This window comes from Paramisgurnus dabryanus, chromosome 13 (genome assembly GCF_030506205.2).
Source record: "Paramisgurnus dabryanus chromosome 13, PD_genome_1.1, whole genome shotgun sequence".
Taxonomy (NCBI): Eukaryota; Metazoa; Chordata; class Actinopteri; order Cypriniformes; family Cobitidae; genus Paramisgurnus; species Paramisgurnus dabryanus.
In genome coordinates this window covers 7,920,755-7,943,542 of record NC_133349.1, presented here as the reverse complement: position 1 = coordinate 7,943,542, position 22,788 = coordinate 7,920,755, and the positions used below count along the sequence as shown (strand labels likewise).

General features: G+C 36.7%; 1 protein-coding gene across 2 annotated transcripts; it reads right to left on the bottom strand.

Annotated features, from left to right (window-relative positions):
- Nucleotides 1–632: 632 nt before the first annotated feature.
- kcnj21 (potassium inwardly rectifying channel subfamily J member 21) lies at nucleotides 633–21,319 on the bottom strand. 2 transcript variants are annotated; one of them, XM_065298668.2, is made up of 4 exons: nucleotides 21,009–21,319; nucleotides 10,641–10,767; nucleotides 9,660–10,536; nucleotides 633–3,213 (listed from the first exon to the last, which is right to left on the bottom strand). In XM_065298668.2, the coding sequence occupies exons 2-4, from the start codon at nucleotides 10,716–10,718 to the stop codon at nucleotides 2,870–2,872; spliced, it is 1,299 nt and encodes a 432-aa protein (XP_065154740.1). In that variant the 5' UTR covers nucleotides 10,719–10,767; nucleotides 21,009–21,319; the 3' UTR covers nucleotides 633–2,869. The 2 variants fall into 2 exon arrangements, with proteins under 2 accessions (XP_065154740.1, XP_065154739.1); XM_065298667.1 differs by having other exon boundaries at nucleotides 634–3,213; nucleotides 10,641–10,773.
- Nucleotides 21,320–22,788: the final 1,469 nt, after the last annotated feature.

Below are 22,788 nucleotides of genomic sequence, written 5' to 3'. Positions count from 1 at the left end.
CTTGTTTGAGCGGCATCTAGCGGGCGAATGTGTAACTACATTATGAAGAGTGGCCTCAACTGAGCTGTACAGACAAGCCCTACTGTGAAGACATTATTAAATATAAATATATATTATGGTCATTATAGATGAATATTTACAAATAATTTATTCACCTTACCTTTTAATCACCATTGTTTATATTGCTCATATCAATGCTGTCAACCAGATATATTGTGTGTTTAAGCAGTGGTTTTCAAACTTGGGGCACTGGACTCCTGGGGGGCCCTGAGATGGCGCAGTTTTATGACATTTTATAAAATAAATTAATTATTATAAATTCTGTGTAATTAAATCTAAGTTTTGGAAGGTTTTATGTCATACATTTTTTTAAGGTGGGCCACGTAAGGATGCATCGTAAAAACGGGGGCAGCACACTGAAAAAATGTGAAACCCACTGTGTTAAAGGTTTCTTTAGTTTTAAATAAAACAATGCTGTTGCTCACCAATTTGATTTTATGAACTTTTTTATAAAAATCATCTTTGTCTACGACAAAATATATTGGTGCTGATGGATAAAGGCACCTGTAAAGTAAAACTGTGAGGAGAGCAACATACAGCTTTCCCTGTGTGTTTTTATTTACAAAATGCACATTTTATTTAATGTTATACATTTGCATAATGTTAGGTCTATGCATTTGTTACTAAATTCTAATATTTACCTATTTATTAATTTAACTTTCTTTTATTGGCTCAGTGTCAGAGGAAGAATTAAAGTATATTGGCTGTTGTAAAACAAAGCAGAAAAAAATGAAATGATCTTTATTAAAGCTGGTGTAAAAAGAAAGAACAAAATATAGGCTTTAAAGATGTTTCACAAACAGGACCATAAATAACTTTAGTTTGACGATGACAGCATTAGGCAAACAATACAATGCTTCATTGTAGATAAAATGATGGCTTTACAGTGACATTGTGCGTTTTATTTGTTAAACACAACATGTGTGTTACATATCTACTATCAGTAAAGAAGCATGATTTCATGGCCAGCTGTGTTGTGAGGTCACAAACAGCAGATGTCGCTGTTTGCTACCTTGCTCTTCTGAACTTGCTCTTCAAACCTCTCATAACCACAAAATTATTGTTTTATACTTTCAGCTTATGGTCTCAGACACAACCATAATGTATTTCCAGATGTACTAAAGGTGATAAAGACCTCAAGTACATGTTGGCACAGTATTTTCACAATCACATAGAATTTACGAGAACTCCATGGCTCAGTGTTCTTATTACAGTCCATTCAAATAGACAGCTGGGTCTGAACTTGACTCTAACCCTAGTGTTTACCTTTAGATAATGTGCACTTGTAAGTGTATCTTATGCATATCCAATAATCTACTGATGGGATTAATTTCACTACTGAAAGTGAAATGATAAACAAACACATATTTAACTAGCATTTTTTTAAACAAGAAAATGCTGCCGGATAAGCACCATCTTTGTCAATAGATCTTAAATTCTATAAATTAAATAAAAATAAATAAAATAATATATATATGCTTAACAAATTTATTAGACCACCACCAAATGTGGTTTGTGCCAAAACCATTTGCGGAGTTTCGCGTTTGTGCTTGGGGGCACCTACCGGCAAACAAGGGTACTGCAATACATTGAGATTAGCGAGAGAGTGTGTCTTATGGCTTTAAAACAATTTATATATTCATATTTCATTAAAAGCTCAAACAAAATCATAAGTAGTTCTGGTCTGGAGAAGAAGTGACCTCCCCCAAACTCCACCTATTGCCAAAACTAACCCTAAGTAAAACTAAACTAATTAAAGCACGTTATTATTTTCTATTCAGATGCCCAATAAAAGTTATTTACTTACAATCCTTAAAAAAAAATTTTTTGAATTTTATGCTTGATTCATTTCTGACTTCAGAGAAAAGTTGAATGTGCTGACTAAAATATGGGTATAAAACGCAAATTAAATTGGACATATTTTTCATTCCTAACTCCTGATCAAAAAGGAAAAGAGTCCACATTAAAGCACTTTATGATGCTGGATGATCTTTGAGTCAAACAGACAGGTGGTCTAATAAATTTGTTAAGCAATGAATACTATATTCAGTACTGTGCAAAAGTCTTAGGGCACCATGCTACCTTTAGATTTGTTGGTTTTGCAATTGTACAATGATCATATATAATTATTTCTCAGCCTCTTTATTAGAATACAACCAAAAATACAGGAAATTTGTATGTAGTATTAAAAACAGTAAGAAGTGTCAAGTATTTAGTGTAAACTCTCCTTCCACTTGAGCAATAGCAGGCCTAAATAAAATTAAATCCTAATTCTAATTCTAATCGAATGACTTCAGGACTCCAGTCTTCTCAAAAAAGCTCAAGAGGTTTCGTGCCAAAGAGAGATCACACTAAATACTGACTGATGCCTGAAGAAGACATTTAGTACTGAAAATTGTTTTGTTTTTAATTTTGTGTACATATTTCCTGTATTTTTTGTATCTTAAAAAACAGTGGATGACATTAGAACTTTGCTAAAACAACAAAGCTGGTTATGGTGGCCTAAGATTTTGCACAGTGCTGTATATATAATAATAAAGTAGAAATTATGATTGTTCTGAGTTTGTGTTAAGCAAGTACAGTACAAAGCTGTAAATATATGCATATTACTTAAATAAACACATTGCATTTAACTTAGAATTGAAGAATCTTCGAATTTTAATTACCTAAAATCCTATCCGTGCTATCTAATAAAGGTTTTATTAACAGTATCAGCACAGTATCAATGGCAAATTATTTTTTCTTTCTCCAGCGATTTTCATCCCATCCACACGGGGGCAGCAAAGATTGCAGATCACAGATCCCATACTCATTCCTGCCCACATTCCATTTTGTTCACATCACCGTTGCTAACAGTGTCCTCTGCTACCCCATCCATATTCTCCACACCAGGCATCTCCTCAGGATGCTGATGCCTGGGTTCTATGAGGGTTGCTGGGGGTGAAATAGGGGGAAGAGGGATCGCTTCCCCTTTCTTTTCCAGTTCCGCTAGCTCGCGTGCAGAGCACGAAGGGGTTGGGGTGGGGTAGGTGTGATGGAACGTGTCATAATCGACTTCATAAAATCCCTCTTCCAGTGAAAGAACAGGGGTAAATCTTTGTCCCCAGAGCACTTCTGAGTTCAGGTACGAGCTGCGGGCCTGACAGGTCATTCCTGTGGAAGAAGCCAGAGGAAAGTGTTAAGACAGGTGTAGATCATCACATGACCTATAGATATTTTTTTAATGTTTGAAAACTTAAAAAAAAAGTCATAAAAGAAAGTCTACAGGTACTTTTGGTCTTAATTTTTCAAATATTTATTTGACATAAAAGTCAATAGGTTTGATATTTATTTAGTGCAATGATCCATATTCAGTATATTTAAAGGGATAGTTCACCCAAAAATGAAAATAAAGTCATTACTCACCCTCATGTCATTCCAAACTCGTAAGACCTCCGTTCATCTTCGAAACACAGTCTAAGAGGTTTTATATTTAGTCCGAGAGCTTGTTGACCCTTCATTGAAAATCTACGTACTGTATACTTTCCATGTCAAGAAAGGTAATTAAAACATCATCAAAGTAGTCCATGTGACAGCAGTAGGTCAGTAAGAATGTGTTGAAGCATCGAAAATACATTTTGGTCCAAAAATAACAAAAATTACGACTTCATTCAGCATTGTCATCTCTTCGGCGTCTGTTGTGAAGCGCATGTGCGAGCCTAAAGTCACGTGACTGCAGTGACACGGCTGACGTGTTAGCTGGTGCACCCAGCTGTTTTTTTATGTGTGCCCGGGTTTCGTTTACAATCTAAGGGTAAGTTAAACACTGTAAGTAAAAAAAAACTCGCAAACATGTCCGAGGATAACACATCATCCGCGTCACTGCGGTCACGTGACTTTAGTCTTGCGCATGGGCTTCACAATAGATGCGGAAGAGAAGACAATGCTGAATAAAGTCATCATTTTTGGACCAAAATGTATTTTTGATGCTTCAACACATTCTAACTGACTCACTGATGTCACATGGACTATTTTCATGATGTTTTTATTACCTTTCTGGACATGGACAGTATACCATACATACCTTTTCAATGGAGGGCCAAAAAGCTCTTGGACTAAATATAAAACATTTTAAACTGTGTCCCGAAGATGAGTTTGGAAAAACATGTGGGTGAGTCATTAATGACCTTATTTTCATTTTTGGGTGAACTATCCCTTTAAATGTGCCCATTAAATTAGTTAAGTGTGTCTAAAATTTATTTTTAACAGTACAAAGTGCAAAATTGCTTAGTTGCATTTCATAATCTCACCACTAGATGCCGCTAAATCTACACACTGCACATTTAAAGGTGGTCTACTATATAAATTAGGATATTGAGCGATTTTTTTTGCATTTTAGCTTTATTCAGAAAGGACAGTGAAGAGTGACTGGAGACATTTTTATAAATGGAAATATACTTAAGAGTATTCTTTTTAGCAAATGTGTTAAATACCAATGAAATGACTAAAGTGACATACTTTAGTGAAAATAAGGCATTTCAATTATGCACTAATAACCTTTTCATTGCTATTAAAGTGGAATTACTGAACCTAAATACAAGAGCCAGATAAAAAAAATGCTAATTTACAAGAAAACATGTCAGAAGCACTTTTTAGCTCTTCATCTGCAGGCCATACAAAAACCAATTATGCATCACAGGCTGAATAATAAGCCGTTTCATTTTATCACCTGAAAATAACTAAAGATCATTGTCTAATAGTGCTTTTGACCTTTGAATGTTAAAATAACAGAAGTTAATAAATGTATTAAAACATTATGTTTCCTAACTAATGCATCCGCATGCACTGCTGAATTTTAATTTTCACATCTGCTAAAAATAAAACGCAAGCATTTTCATCATCTGCTTACGTGAACCTTGAATAACCACACCGATTACTCCACAGATGTGCACTGACAGAACAACATATCATACAAATCACCTTTAAACACACATAAAACATGAACGGAAGAACACAGATGGTGAAAAACAACAGCTGTCATAATGAATATAAATGGCATGTAGGAAAAACTCATTCGTCAACAAGATATATTCACCATGTACATTATACATGCATAATAGTCTGCATAAAATAATACATAACAAACAGCAAGTGTAGCTTCTTTTTAGGGTGCTAATACTTGGCTGTTTGGTGTTAAATCCAGCTGCTATCAAATTTTGGTCTACCATCAAAAACAAAATGCTTTCTTTGTCACTCACATTGTTAGCGATTCAAATAAGAAAGAAAAAATTTGACTATTCTAGAACCCAAAGAAAGGTTTATACAAAGCCTCACTAATAAAATTCTTAACTTATAAAATGAAAGTAGTTTTAAAGTATTTCTAAGCTTCTGACCGCCATATCGATCTGGTTCTGATAAGAGCGGCACCCGGTGGGCAGTTCTACATTTAACGTGAGTTATGTTTTATCGACAACATGCTATCGATTACTGCAGACAGTATATGGCAGAAATGTGCTTTTATTAAAACTTTATTAAAACCTTTTCACGTAGTGTCTGTGATGTCACCTATAGGTTTCTGAGGAGCATTTTTTAAGCCCAAAGTGGGTAGAGCTGGCCGTTGCTATCAAAAACTACATTAGGTACTATAGTATTTAAAGCAACACCAAAGAGGTTTTTTTTTACCTTAAAATAAAGTTTCTAAAAAAGTTTCAGTCGTTCATCCACTCGAAATAGGGTGGACGGCACTTTCACATTCGCTTTGCAGCCCTCTATCGGCCAAAACCGCACTAAAGAAGTTTCCAACAGTCGGGTCACGGTGCTGTAGTTCGAGTGAAAACTACAAAAACTTGCTTTACAGCAGACCTACAATCCAATCAGAGCCAGCAATGCTGCAGTATTTACGACAGTGCTAATGGACAATTACGCTTCTAACCTGTAGGGGGAGCAAAGAGCAAAAACTCTTTAGTGTTGCTTTAATAGGCCTATAGTAAACTGTAGTAAACATTTTGCAACAATCATTCCACGTCATTGCACTCTGTGCAAAACATGATGTCGGCCTTCACACTTTTAATTTTATATGTTGGGATTTTTTTAAGTAAAAAAAAATATTTAATGTTTTCATATCAAAGGATTTAAAGGCGGGGTGCATGATTTTTGTTAAATAAAAAAAACACTTTGGGAAAGGGAGTTGGGCCGAGTACCTAAACACACTTGTAGCCAATCAGCAGTAAGGGGCGTGTCTACTAACTGACATCGTTGCCTGGGTTGCATATGTGTGGGGTGGGTCCATAGATATATGTAAAGGCTAGATGTCTCACCCGCGCTGCTGGCCAAATGAGTGGAACGTCCGCATTGGCGGCTCACTCATAGCATTGAGTTTTAATGGAGCAGGTACTTTTAAATGACCATAACTTGCTAAATTTTCTACCGATTTTCAAACGGTTTGGCATACTTATACTAAAAATAAAAAAATCCATGAAACATGTTAAAGCATCCAGAATTATAGCCACATTCATGTTCATGTAAGAAACCAAACCGCTTGAAAGTTATGGTCATTTAAAAGTACCTGCACCATTAAAACTCAATGCTAAGTAAGCGAGCTGTGTGAGGTAAGATGGCCGCCATGTGATGACGTTAGAGACTCCGCCGTAACACATCTATATCTATGTGTGGGTCTATCAAAAGAAGGTCCAGATTCTATTGGGGTAGAGGCGTGTTTGTTTAGGTGATTTCAAAAGTCAACATTGGCTTTCAGAGATCATTCACCCCGCCTTTAAAGGGGACATATCATGGAAATCTGACTTTTCCATATTTATGTGCTATAATTGGGTTCCCATTGCTTCTATCAACCTAAAAAAATAGAAAAAGATCAACCCAGTAACTTAGTTTTAGTAAACCATTCTCTGCAAGCATGTGAAAAAATAGGTCATTGAAATTTGTCTCCCCTTGTGATGTCAGTGCAGACATCAGCTCATTTGCATTTTAAAGGACACACCCAAAAACGACACATTTTTGCTCACACATACAAAGTGGCAATTTTAACATGATATAATAAATTATTTATATGGTATTTTAAAGCCAGAACTTCACATACGTACTCTAAGCACACCAAAGCTTAAAAAAGTATTAAAAGTATTAAAGCATACAAGTCTTCATAGTCAAGGTACCCTTTAAAGTCACAATGAAATTGAAAATAAAAAGTTATAGTTTTTGAAATATTGTGGTATTTTTTTTTTTACAAATGACTTCTCTGTGAGCTTAATTAATTAAAAAAAAATATTAAAAAACGCAAAATCCCCCCCGCCATGAAAAGATCTCTCTTTACTTCCAGTCTCGCGGGTATACTGGGTTGGCAAATAGCTATGACTCAACTTCCAACAATCGAATAAATTCTCAATGGACGAATTCAAGTCCGCCCTACCTTTTTCATTTCAGTAGCTGTTTCACTCGGATATACGTCACGATGCAAAAATAAAACAATAGCTACTTCCATTTTATTGTGACTTTAATTCTTCCATACAAACATGTTATTAGTAAAGTTAGTCTAGTCTTTAACTTTGTAGACATGTGTTCCAGTGGCTCCCTTATGTCATAACCCCATTACTTCATTCATCAATCACCTAAAGAACTGTATTTAGAAAATCAATAATAATTCCTTATCACTTTCCATTTGGGCCCTGAGGTTCAGTCCTGACCTGAATAGTTTTCTGATTCTGGTTCATTCACTGATAATCTGCCGTTTGTCTAATAATAGAAAAAACAAACCTACATTCAACTAAAAGTGGGATGCCCTGAAGTTTCAAATGTGAGATGAAAAAGTAAACACCATTGAGCGAGTGATCCGAATGTGGGCCGAATCAAACTCTTCACTGCATATCACTCATGGGCAATGATTTATTATTTTTAAGGTAGAATAATTTCCCTCAATTATTATTGGTTCATTAATTTCCTTAATTTTTGGTTCTATTGACAGGCCACGAGGCTCTCAGGAGTCCTCCAGCTTTCTGCTTGCGTGCTTGCAGTTTTTGTCGGTAGTGACACAATGTAAAAGCTAATTAGCTCGGTATAAATGCAACTGCTGTCACATGAATTCACTGTCAATATAATAAGCGATTCCCATGAAAATATTGCTGTCAGCATATTGGTACCAGGGGTATTACAAACAAATCTGGTCTTTTTTATGTTTCAATTACAAATGACACCCCATCTAAATACCCAGGGTGTAGCAAGCATTATTACTTTCAGAGAAAATTTCTAAACTACCCCCATAGTTTATATTATATGTGACCCTGCCTGTGAAATCCAGTCTAATAATCTAATGATCATCAAAGTTTGAATCTTGGCATGAACTAACTCAGTAAATATTAAAGATATAAGATTATATTTTGTTCAGGAGCTCCTTTAAAGGGACACTCCACTTTTTTAAAAAAAATTCTCATTTTCCAGCTCTCCTAGAGTTAAACATTTGATTTTTACCATTTTGGAATCCATTCAGCTGATCTCTGGGTCTGGCGCTACCACTTTTAGCATAGCTTAGCACAATCCATTGAATCCGATTAGACCATTAGCATCACGCTAAAAATAAGCAAAGAGTTTTGATATTATTTAAAACTTGACTCTTCTGAAGTTACATCGTGTACTAAGGCCGACAGAAAATAAAAAGTTGGGATTTTCTAAGCTGATATGGCTGGGAACTATACTCTCATTCTGGCGTAATAATCAAGGACTTTGCTGCGGTACCATGGCTGATATTACGCAGCACCCGAAAATCTTTTTGGTAACTTCTAGTAGCAGGGGACTATTTTCAGGCACTGTGTAATATCATTAAAGGTGACATAGAATGATTGAACGGGGTATTTATCCTTGTTCTGTGATGTGACATATAGACAAAAAATGTTTTTGTTTGGGTCTGTAATGCCTTACAAGCTTCCTAAAAACCTCTCTCAGATAGCTCTATTAGGGTGGGGGAGTTTAAACAAGTGGTTTTGCACCTATTTGGCTCCCCCTACTGGCTCAACTTGCAATCTCATTACTGATTGGCTGACCTTGTTGCCACTCAAAAAATGTAGCCAATTATTTTAAAGTGGAGGGGCAGTGAGATGCCTGTGATGTCATAAGCATCAGTTTTTTGGATTGGGTTGTTTTCTGGCTGACATTTCTAAAAGAGGAATTACTATGAGACTGAGATGTTTAGCATGTCTAGCACTTTTTGTATGTTCGTGAATGCGGGTAGACTACCATTATTTAACAAAGTAAAAATGTTTTTTTTAAGTAAAAATGGTTTTTCATTCTCTGTCCCCTTTAATAAAATATCCGAACTATTTGGTCATTTTTGAGCACAATCCTAATGGTCTAAATGGATTCAATGGATTATGCTAAGCTTTGCTAAAAGTGGTACCGCCAGACCCAGAGATCAGCTGAATGGATTCCAAAACGGTAAAAATTAAGTGTTTAACTCTGGGAGAGCTGTAAAATGACAGTTTTTTCATAAAACGTGGAATATCCCTTTAAGCAAATCAGTTATTAATAGTGAATAAATGTTACATCACCTAATTATTATTCATTAGCCAGGTTCAAACCCTAAACAAAACTCTGCACCTACTTTCAGGATATCCCCTCACCTGTGGCCTCCACCATTCCTTCCAGGATGACCACTATTTCAAACTCCTCTCGTGCCATTTGCTCCTGAGAGATCTCCCAAAACGGGCTGTTCTTTTTGATCTCGTGACATATGATTAGCGGTGACACTAGAAACAGCCGATCGTCCCCTGTGTCAAAGCCTACGTTGATATCCGTTTGGTTTAGCGGGATAAACTCTCCTTCCTTGGTTTGCTTGGAGCGGATCAGCTTGGCCCTGATGGACGCCTCCACGATGTGTGAGTTCCGCAAGTCACCGACTCTGAACATCAAACACAACTTGCCATCCCGCATGGAGATCACAGCCGTGTTGGAGAACATGAGGGTTTCGGCGCGTTTCTTCGGCTGTGAGATTTTCACGAACATACAACCCACCATGAAGGCATTGACGATGGAACCTAAGATGGCCTGCACAAGAAGCAAGATGATACCTTCGGGGCATTTGTCTGTAATGACGCGGTACCCGTAACCAATCGTGGTCTCAGTCTCGATGGAAAAAAGGAAAGCGGAGACGAAGCCGTTCAGGTTATTTACGCAAGGTGTCCAGTCGTTGTCGTCCATGTGGTCCAGGTCTCCACGCGCGTATGCGATGAGCCACCAAATGAGACCAAAGAAGATCCAGGTGGAGGTGTAGACCAGTGTGAACACGAGAAGATTAAAACGCCACTTTAAATCCACAAGCGTGGTGAAGATGTCCGTAAAGTAGCGGTAGGTTTCCCGCACGTTTCCGTGGTGGACATTGCACTTGCCGTCTTTATCCACATAGCGCTGGCGCCGTTTCCTCAACCGACCTCCCGCTGTGTCTGAAGGGTCTCTGCCTCCCACCACTCCACTAATAACCATCGTACGGTCTGTTGGGATCTGACATCAAGTGTGACAAAATAATGAAGTTCAATCTTAGAGGTTAACTGAAAAATATCAAAACAAAGTCAATAACAATGTTGAACACAAAAACATGAATGTACCTTGTCATTATGATCAGCCCATTTCTTTGGCAGCTTGATGCCCTGTTTTTCCACATCCCGGCCCTTGAAACCACTCATGGCCTGGAAGGCTGAAGCAACGGATGCCGTCTCCGATCCAACACAGCAGCTGGAGCTTTCAAGAAATGAAAGCAGACACATAAAGACTAATAAGTACAAACCCATAACGGAGATTCAAGCTATTTATTTAGAAGCACTTAAATATGTGACCCGTGCTGGCAAAATGAGTTGGAATGAGCAAAATTTCAAAAATGAGTTCTTTATTTTGACATTCCATATTAAAAACTTCAAAATGTTGTATGATATGTTGAAATCTGACAAAAAATGACAGAGTTACACAGGTTTGAAGTTGATACAGTCAGCAAAGTCAGTTTTGAGAAAAACTGAGTTAAAGATTTTTTAAGGGTTCAAATTAAAATCACTGCATCTGTACCTTAAAATCACTGATAAAATGAATAGATTTAGCACACACAAAGTCAAAAACAATACAATAGGAAACATATGTTAAACTTCTTTCTTTCTTTTATTGTTTGATTGACATTGCAATAATCCAGATATTTATTCCCAACAGTTAACCAATCATTCACTTAAGACATAACAGATTATAGGTCCTTCCTGCATGAATTCTTGTCAAAAAAGACATTTTAAAATGGTAATTCTGTGTAGATGACTATATATCAGTAGCGGTTCGTGACCTCTCACCCGAGGGGCACAAATTCAAAATATGTGTTTGTTGCGTCATGTGAACCATGTGCATCACGTGTTTTGTCAAAATAAGTGCCTGGTGCACACGCATCAAAACCGTTTATGATAAAAGAGACGCTAATGTTCACAAAATACACACAAGACACTCCCTTAACAGTAAACTCTGATTACGCATGAGATTATGCGAGTATCTGGCAAAAGCGGGCGTCTCTTTTATCATAAACCCTTTAGATGCGTGATGCACATAGGCTCACTCGACGCACAGAACACACATTTTGAAATTACGAACCACACACATGACGGACTACATACATGTTGTGACGAACTTCACATCGAGCACCCTCGATAAAAGAAGTTACCTGCCACCATATCTTAATGTACGTATTATGATGTAACTTCGACCAAAATTGATACCTTCTTTTGCCTTTAGCTCAAAATTAGATGGTGCGCATTCCAACTCATTTTGCCAGCACTGGTCACATATGTTTGTTAAATTATGTCACAATTATAAGTCCTACATTTTTTTAATACTTATTAAAACACATATTCTGTTTTAAATGGGAATGGCCCTTAAAAAGAGAAGATTATTTCAGAACTAGACTGTAACATGTGACCCCAGACCACAAATCCAGAGATTTATACCTCATCTGAAAGTTGAATAAAAAAGCTTTAAGTGATGTATGGTTTGTTAGCATAGGGCAACATTTGATTGAGATACGATACGACTATTTGAAAATCTGGAATTTAAGTTGTTTATATCAAGTTGAAATTTAAAAAAATATCTTCATGGAACATGATCTTTACTTAATGTCCTACAGTTTTTTGGTATGAAAATCCATTACCTCACTTCCTAGGACTTACTATCTTTCTCTTTTCCTTTTTATTTATCTCTATCTGTCCATTCTAACAAAAAAACTAACCAAACCTTGCCTACGTATAGTGTGTAAGACTTGATGAGACTATTTACAGTGCACACTGTAAAAAAAAATCCGTAGAAATTGCAGCTGGGTTGCCGGTAATTTACCGTAGATTTAAATTTATGTTATTTACTGGTAACATTTTGTTCAAAGTTAAATGAACATTTAACATTTACAAGTCTTTGTCTTTACAGAGTAAAACTAAAAAAACAGCATCAAGCAAAACATTCTGGGAAACAAAATCTGAAGCAAAAAACAGAAAAAGGTTGATGATGATTTCTGGTTCCCAGAATGCTTTGCATGAGGCTGTTATTGTATAGTTTTATTCTGTAAAGATAAAGACTTGTTAATATTTAAAATGTATTTAACTTTGAACAAACTCTTGCCAGTAAATAACATAAATTAAAATCTACGGTAAATTACCGGCAACCCAGCTGCAACAACATTGTAATTTCTACAGAATTTTTTTTACAGTGTATTGCTGTTCTTATGTTGCTATAATTTCTTCTATTGTTTACCTCATTTGTAAGTCGCTTTGGACAAAGGCGTCTGCTAAATGTAAATGTAAAAGAAAAATCTATATTTTTGACCCAATGGCTATTGCTACACATATACAAATATGCATTACAGAACACTCCATACAGCAGGTGTGGGTGCCTGTGACTTCTTATAACAAGTATGTGAAAGCAATATTAATGATGATGGCAGGCCTGTGGGGGACAAAGAGCAAGACAGTCTGAGGCAGATGGGGGCAGACGGCACCCACCAGGATATATGATCACTTTTACTTGAACAGATCCAGAGAGAGAGAAGAAGACAGAGGAAAATAAGTGATAAATAATAAATAAAACTTAGGTCAAAGCCAGTTATATCTTATTCAAGTTCATACCACGCTGCTGTTAAATGCTTTATTTTGATTGGTTGAAAATATTCCATGGGTGTTGATTATTTTTCTGTAAACTGCACACCTGACCTGTCAAATGTCTTAAAATAACCACCAGAGCAATGTCTTTGGTAACTGTGTTATAAGCGGAATAATTGACTCCGGACCTTTGACCTATTTGAAAATAACGCAAATCTGCGTCGTGCTACATTACCTTGGCTGTGCATTATTTTTTAATAATTCAACGGTCTGTCGTCTATTATTTTTAGAAGGTTGTGTAACAAACATCTGATACACTTTTAAAACTAAATATTGCTTAGCTATTTAGCAGGACCATGAACAAGTTATATTTTATGACTTTCCAGACATTTATCTTACTGCTAACACTTTAAAATAAGGCATTTATTAATGCATTGGCTAACAGTGTTCAATATAGTTTCTCAGCATTTATTGATCTTTACTAATGTTAGTAAACGCTAAAACAATTGTTTGAATTAGTTGATTGTGTGTTAGTTTTTAGATTAAAATGTATTTGTAAATACTAAAATTATCATGAACTATAAATAAATGATGTGCAAGTATTGCTCAATATTATTTAATGTTAGCTAATGTTAAAGTGAACCTATTTTATTGCTTAAAACAACATTATTTTGTGTATTTGGTATAATACATTGTGTTTGCATGGTTTATGGTTAAAAAACAGATTATTGTCCACATACTGTACATTTTTGTAGCTCCAGATATACTGCTTTCCTTAAACGCATTGCTTTTGTACAAAACTCATAGATTTGAAAAGCTCTGTGTCCCTGATTGGCCAGCCTGAATACCTCTGACATCAGCCAGAAATGTGACGCTCCTTAAAGGGATAGTTCGGCCAAAAATGATATTAAACCCATGATTTACTCACCCCCAAGCTGTCCGAGTTGCATACGTCCATCGTTTTTCAGACAAACACATTTTCGGATATTTTTGAAAATGTTTTAGATCTTTCAGTTGATTAAATGTAATGTTACGGGGTCCACCCATAGTCCACGACCTTCAAGTCCAAAAAAAGTGTGTCCATCCTTCACAAATTAAATCCAACGGCTCCGGGATGATAAACAAAGGTCTTCTGAGGGTAATCCGCACTGTGTTGTTGTAGAAATATCCATATTTAAAACTTTATTAACGTAAATAACTACCTTCCGGTAGCGCTGCCATCTTAGTCGCGTCCGCATTCAGGATGAGAGCTTACGCAGCCTACGGAGGCTACTCTGCTGCTGCTCTGTGCCCCCGCCCTCCGAATTTGTCATACGTCACTAAGAAAAGTGCGTACACTACGCTAATACTCTCTCCTGAATACAGAGGAGTCTAAGATGGCGGCGCTACCGCAAGGTAGTTATTTATGTTAATAAAGTTTTAAATATGGATATTTCTACAACAACACCGCGTGGATTACCCTCAGAAGACCTTTGTTTATCATCCTGGAGCCGTTTGGATTTATTTTGTGAAGGATGGATGCACTTTTTTTGGACTTGAAGGTCGTGGATCCCGTAACATTACATTTAATCAACTGAAAGATCTAAAACATTTTCTTAAATATCCGAAAATGTGTTTGTCTGAAAAACGCTGGACATATGCAACTCTGACAGCTTGGGGGTGAGTAAATCATGGGTTTAATATCATTTTTGGCCGAACTATCCCTTTAAAGGCCATTTATAAAGCTCCACACTCCTTGCATGTTTGATCATTCTTGCAAATATTTCTTTCAAATAATCCTTTTAACATACACACTTTAGCAGTTTTAGGAACTGAACCCATGACCCTGGCATTGGTTACGCTGTACTCTGCCAATTGAGTTACAAGAATCTCATCTCCATCTAACAATGTAAACATTAAAGTAGCAAGAAATGCAAAAGTCTTTAGGATTTCTTCATTCAGCAGGGACACTGTTTCTAACTATATCATCCTAATCAAACACCCAGGCCATAACGCGGCTCTGTCACACTGCCTAAAACGTGACGTCATCACAAACAGCAGCGCTGGACTGCAGCAGAGGTCATTGTAAAATGTCACCAACTGTGGAGAACAGCAGGAGTGGACACTTGCTCCTCTGTGTCTCTGAGACAGAACAGACCGTGACAAACCATGTGAGATTAAAGCACCTGGGCTCTATTTGATCATGCTTTCATTATCTCATATGACTCTACAGAGCTTCTTTACCAGCTTTTTTTGCTTATTTATATGAACAAATGAGTGTTGTTGGCTATTTAAATGTATATTTATTCAGAATTTCCACGGGTCCTTGAAATCCTTGAAAGTTTGTGAATCTGGGAGAAAAAAATTCAAGGCCCTGTGAAGTTTTTGAAAATATACATACATAGATACAGGTCATTGAAAGTGCTTGAATCTATTTTATGCAAGAAGTTTTCTGGAAAAAAATCCATATTATTCCCTGTGTAGTGTAGGTTAATATCATTAAAATTCTAGACTTTTTAAGCACACGTGCCAAACTGTTTGCTTTAAATGCTTATATCTTCTGTATGCGAAAGTTGATTAATACCAAAATGCTTTTTTGCATAGTTGTGTTTGACACATGAAAATGTATTTGTTTACGTATGTAACTGTTGTTCCCTGAGAAGGGAATGAGACGCTGCGTCTCCCTTGCAATACTTCCTGCGTTCCTGTAATGCCGTCTTTGACAATATTTCAGATAGCGATATACTTCCTGGCTCCCGAGTCACCCTATCTTTGTCGCTAAGCCTCACCATTGGTTGAATTTGATATACACATTCAGACACACTTACCCCTGGAGGCGTCCCCAAAGTGTCACTGTAGTGACTCAGCGTGAGTTCCCTCGAAATGGAACTGTAACAATGTATCATAAAAGGTAATGCGATGTAACCTTGCTCTCACCTAAAATGTGTCCCTACATTTAGTCCTTGAATTTGAGGGTATTGGACCCGGAAAGTCCTTAAAAGGTCCTTCAATTTGAAGTTAACTAAGGTGTGGGAACCCTGATGCTTTTATGTAAAGCAATTCACAGAGCAAGAGAGTAATGCATTGGCTACAATAGATTAGATCGTGCTCAAGATTAAAATCCAGGAGTCTCACCGTCCAGCGTTGACTGACCTTTACGCAACCCTCATCCACCATTGCATGGATGTTAAATTCACATGCATTATAATTTACCATCAGTGCTGAGATAAGCCTGACACTACCTCAAGGCCAGAGAAAGCTTTTCTAAAGCAAACCCATCCAGAAGTGGGCAATCGGTATAAAAAGCACAAACTCTCCACTCCCATGATTTGCATAAGCACCTTTTCAACTATTTTTACATAATCCCTCTGTTTCAGAGATACACTGGATCATCACATTACTAAAGGCTGAAGGGTTCACCTTTAAGTTGGTTACTGTTTTGTATTTGCATCATGGACAGTCGATCCGTGGTTTACACATTAGCTGCTTACTGTACTACATACAGTCTTTACTAATGCAGACATAAGGAAAGATCTGAAGGTTGTATTGCCTGTAGATTGGATTTGGTAACCTTTGATATGTTTAATGACTATTCGCTGTACCTCACAGGAGTCTGAAAGTCTAACATTTTAATAATGCGCGTTTCAAACTGCACAGAGTTTTAGGCCAGCAAATGACAGACCTTTATAAGAGGAGATTATGGTAGACTTTGCAGTAGATACGTCTACCACTAATAGCCTTGTTTTTCTATATTAAGATAAATATGACGAGTTCCGATGCAAAACCCTCTAAGTGCGCTAGTCATGCTTTCTTGTAAATAAGCATTTTTAACAGGCTCTTATGTTTAGGTTCAGTAATTTCACTTCAATGGTAATAAAAAGGTTATTAGTCAGTGATGTCACTGTAGTCCTTTTATTGGTATTTAACAAATTTGTCTTTCACTGCAAAACCCTCCAAGTACAAATCACAAAAGTCTCCAGTTACTTACCACTGTCCACTATGGATAAAGTTAAAAGGCTCAAACATTCAGTCAATATCCTAATATATTCAATAAACATCCTGCACATCAAGGTACACTGGCTGTCGTTTATTTATTTGTTCTTCTGTGCACTTAGAGGGCTTTGCTAAAAAATATATGTTGCGTTTAATGGATATTGCCAACAAAGCTGTGTTTCTGATTGGGATTAAGTGTATTTGAAGCGAAAGTATTTGATGAACGTATAATACACACTGAGAGCATTCGGTTAATATCATTATTTCATTTTTGATGCCAGTTGCATTTACTCACCCCCAAGCTCTCCGACATGCATATGTCTATCATTTTTCAGACGAACACATTTTCAGTTCTTTTAGAAAATGTTTTAGATCTTTCAGTTAATCAAATGTAAAGTTACAGGGTCCACTCCTTCAAGTTTTAAAAATGTGCATCCATCCTTTACAAAATGAATCCAAACGGCTCCACGATGATAAACAAAAACCTTCTGAGGGTAATCCGTTCGGTGTTGTTGTAGAAATATCCAAATGTAAAAATTTATAAACGAAAATAAATAGCTTCCAGTAACGCCACCATCTTAGTCGCGTCCGCATTCAAGATGAGAGCGTACGCAGCTTACAGAGGTTTCTCTGCTGCTGCTCTGTGCCCCCGCCCTCCGAATTTGTCATACGTCACTAAGAAAAGTGCGTACACTACGCTAATACTCTCTCCTGAATATAGAAGAGTCTAAGATGGCGGCGCTACCGGAAGCTAGTAATTTTCGTTTATAAAGTTTTAAATATGGATATTTCTACAACAAAACGGCGCTGATTACCCTAAGAAGGCTTTTGTTTATCATCGTGGAGCCGTTTGGATTTATTTTGTTAAGAATGAATGCACATTTTTAAAAATTGAAGGACGTAGACCCCGTAACTTTACATTTGATTTTTTAAAAGAACTGAAAATGTTTTCATCTAAAAAACGATGGACATATGCATCTCTGATGGCTTGGGGGTGAGTAAATCATCGATTTAACATAATTTTTAGCCGAACTTTCCCTTTATCAAAGATTAATAAATGCTGAAAAACTACAGTATATTGCTCATTGTTAGTTTGTGTTTAACAAATGCAGCTTTATTGTAAAGTGTTACTAATATTACAAACAAATTATGAAATAGCAAAATGAAGACTGTCTACCATGACCATATAAGGGCGTACAGGCTCTCAATATGCCCTTGTGTATTTACAAAACCCTTTTATCCGCAACAGAGGGCATCTTCATCGCCAGCGATAAAATCGTTTGTTTGCATCTGGCAGCCGTCTCGTCTCGGTTCGAAACAACAGATACACAGATGAGTGGAGAAGTGCTCTGTTCAGAACCTCCCAAAAATAGCCAACGCTTTTATAGTTCAATGATTTTATTCCATTAGAGCGCTCAGGGTGAGCAGGTGAGAGTCTGGGCAAAATTATTTTCACTTCCAACTCGTATCGCCCTGAATGTATCTTTTAAAAAACAAAGCAGGCAGATTACAGTCTTAAGTGGGGTCTCTTTGTCTTTACAAATCTGGCCTGCTAGAGACCTTGAGAAGTTTGAGCCGTTTCCAAAGTTGCCTATTCCCTTGGGAAAACCACTTCATTTTGGGTTTAATTACAGCCTTAGGTTAAGTTCAACGTCTTTGTTTCGTCCTAAATGAACAGAAGAACGCTTCGAGGGACCTTATTGCTTCTGCATTAATCTATACTGCAGAAAAGTAATCCATTACATTTATGAAGCTCCACGGGTCTCTTGATGCCTGAGGCGCTTTCATTGCAATAAGGAAAGAAGCTTGTCTCCATTCATATAATTAACTGCTGCAATATGGTGGGATATAAACTTATATTGCTCTTGGTTTCTTTGACAAATATATAGAATTATGGCAGATGTGCCATTTTTAACATATTATTACGTGCTATGAATTGTAAGGCAAACACTTTTACTTTAAAGAAAATAAAGACACTTAAGATCTTTTTTTTTTATTCAGCCTCTACCTCATAAATGAGCATTATCATCTTTTAAAGCGATAGAGAAAGACAATTTAAACCCTGGGGTAAGTAATATTTCACACTGATATTAACCCTGGGTTATGAATCCCTGCTCCAGAGACGATTAAGAGCTATGGGTTGTTTAGCAATAAACAACCAATTAAATTTCGCCTCAGCGCTTACCTCATTAAATATTCATTTTATGTTACTAATCTCATCATTATGCAAATTAGAACATTAACCCAGAACAATGTGAAATCTTTAGACACGACCACCCAAAAATTCAATCTAGTGTGATACAAGATTACATCGGATAGGACAGGAACTGATGTCAGACATCCTTATGGCTCTACGGGAAAAAAGGCAAAGTTTGGCAGCTTTCACGGAGCAAACCCATTACACCGTCTCCTGAGAGAAAACTGCATGACCTTACTGCATGACAACGAGTTACGTAATTTATGTCAATGCAAATATGGGTTGTAATCTCTGCCTTGTTTTATGGATGACACAAGGCTTGATTCTGTCACATGCGCATCAGAGAAAAACATCTCAGTGATTACTGATAGCCTATTATTTCTCATCTTCTTCTTAAAGGGATAGTTCATGCAAAAACAAAAATGATCATAATTTAGGCAAATGTAAATATAAATGTAAATGGAACAACACAAGGGAGTTTATGGTGATAAGGAGGGACAGGAACAATACAATCAAATGCGAATTTATGAGGAAAACAACAGAAGGAAAGAAATGCTATTTAAGTTTGTAAAGGGAGAATGTGAGGTGCCAATAAACAGTCAAAGAAAAGGAAAAAAGGTTTTCATTGGAAAGGTACCCTTTAAATAATCAGAATCAGAAGAGCTTTTATTGCCAGGTATGTTAACACATATGAGGAATTTGTTTTGGTGACAGAAGCACAACACAAACAGAATGACAAAAAAGGTAATAAATGAGGTAAAAATTTGCACCCTTTAGGTACCAAAAAGTACTTTTTGAAAGGGTACTGCCCCCGTGACCTTATTTTTTTGACCTTAGGACCTTCTGAGAGAAAGCATGCTTCAAATGGATTAACAAGATACAACACTTATATTTATGAAATTCTATTAAATGGTTGTATACGTTTTTAAAGAATATGAGTACATTTTACAGATATTAGTCTGCAGAATAACTTTTATCCACCATAAAGAACCTTTTGTGAAATAGAAAAAGGTTCTTTATGGAACCATAACCTGGGACCTTTTTTCCTCCCAGCTTTCCAAATGTCATTTTACTGAAGTCAGGCAAGACTTTTCCTTTTTAAGAACAACTCAGCGTTTCTTGTCAGTTGTTGAATGATGATTTATTCAATAGTAACCTAGAAGCGCGCACACGACCGGCTCATAAAAACCGCGCTCAGGTTTATGTGTGAATTAATCATTCAAGCATGTCAATTATTTAAGCATTCATGTCGTTCAGACAGTGAAAGCTTTGGCATTTGTTTAAACAACTACAGTAGTAGGCTACAGAAGAATATAAATAAATACTGAAAATGGATTAACTCACTGAATACTGAAGGCGCGTGGTGCAATATACATTAGATTGGATTCTTGAGAACTTTTAAATACACAAAAAAGTTAATAATATAGATAATTTGTAGTTGATATAAACGTATCGATAATATATCAACACTCTTTAAAATAAAAGGTTTCAAAAAAAGGTACTTTGTCAGGCTTAAAGAACTCATCGTCTGCACAAAAGGTGCTTTGCTGTGGAAATATGTTCTCTACAGACTATAAAATGACAAGAATATGGTTCTTTAATGCACCTTGTGGAACACTGCGAACGCGTTTAGCACATTTTAAAACTATCGTGCGCGACGTGTAAATAATGAGTAACATACTAAATAAGTAACTTACTTGTGTAGTTTAAGTTAGTTCCTGGCTTCGGCTCCCAGTGGCTTTCCAATACGGGCTCATTTAAAGAAGCACGCACCAAGCGTTGCTTTATAACATCGTCTCGAAGCGCGCGCACAAACTAACTAACGATATGGCTCGCGCGTATATCTTTTAAAGTACAAACACGTCCCACAAACTAGATGAATTGTGCAACGAGTCGCCCAAAGCTAAGATGCGTTATTCTTTCCAAAGCAACCTCTCCAAGTAAACGGACGCAAACAGCCCACATCACATGAAGGTGCACTGATGCTGACGTTGGAGCATTGTGTCGCGCTCGTTCAGTCCGCACAGACAATGTGCGCGAGGAGAAGAGGGATTGGTAGACGAAACAGAGAAGCGCGAGCGAACGCGTAATACACACATAACCCCTCCTTCTTTCAAATGTGTGTATCGTTTCATCAATACATTTTTGGGATGGGATGCTGGTAAACTGTCATTTTATATGATTCATTCTAATGTCTAATGTCAGACCGAATAAAAAATACTGTAGTGAACTACTGTACAGTGTTTATTAGTAAACTGTAGTGTAATGCAGTATAGTAAGTATACTGTGTACAATCTTAAAAATAAAGGTGCTTAAAAGGTTTATCACAGTGATGCCATAGAAGAACCATTATTGGTTCCACAAAGAATCGTTCAGTTGTAGGTTGTATACTACACAAATTTTTTATCATTTGTAGATTGCATTGCACATACAAAAAATATTACTGTAGATACAAAACAAGATTCAAAAACCGAATGCAACCCATTTAGAAAGGAATAAAGAATAAAGATTGATCAATCATGTTATTGTCAAAAGCATGATTGGTTTAATTGACTGACAGCCATGAATTCCTCTGCATGTGGGTGGCTGAATGTTGTTACTATATATGCTGAAGCTGTAATAAGCAGAATACAGCAATGTTTGTAAAAATATGCCATTATTTACACACATACCTGCCAAAAAGAAACCGGAATTAAGGACCTATGGAGACATCATTTGGAAACATTCCTCAAAATATCTTCCTTCGTGCTCATCAAAACAAAGAAATACAGGTTTGTAACAACACAAGGGTGAGTAAATCATGACAGAATTTTCATTGTTGGATGAATTATCCTTTCTATACATTTTTCTTATCAGTATGTGTGTTCCCCGGGGGTCAAACACATGACCTTTGCATTGTTAACACAATGCTCTACCAAATGAGCTGCATGACTCCATAAGGGATAACTACAAATAAATAACCTAAAGCACATATATTTTTAGGAATGTACACAAAAGCACAGAGATCTCCAAATGCAGTAAACAACCTTCTAATTTAAAGATGTAATTTCATGAGCAAAGAGAGAAGGTTGTACAACTGGGAGGCACAGGACCGACCGCTGCCCAGGGAGAAAGCTGCACGTTGATGAGATGTGGATGATTGGAGAGGGATGGAATAATTCTCTATAACCCAAAGGTCACCAGCGTGCAAAGCCATAATGATTTATGATTATCCCTGTCATTTTTAGATGTAATGGCTGTATTCGCACCTCTCAGAGTATGCCAAAACAGGTTGTGAAACACAAACATAATTTAAACCTAAATATACAAAATTTTATGATATCAAACTATTTTTTGCACATATAAATGACATGAATGATGGTGAACAACTCTGATATTTCTAGGTGACTAATAAAATGTAAGCATATTTGAGTCTACAAGGTCAGATTAAAGCATACTGGTGATTCTTGCGAAATTAGACTAATGAGGTGTCATGAA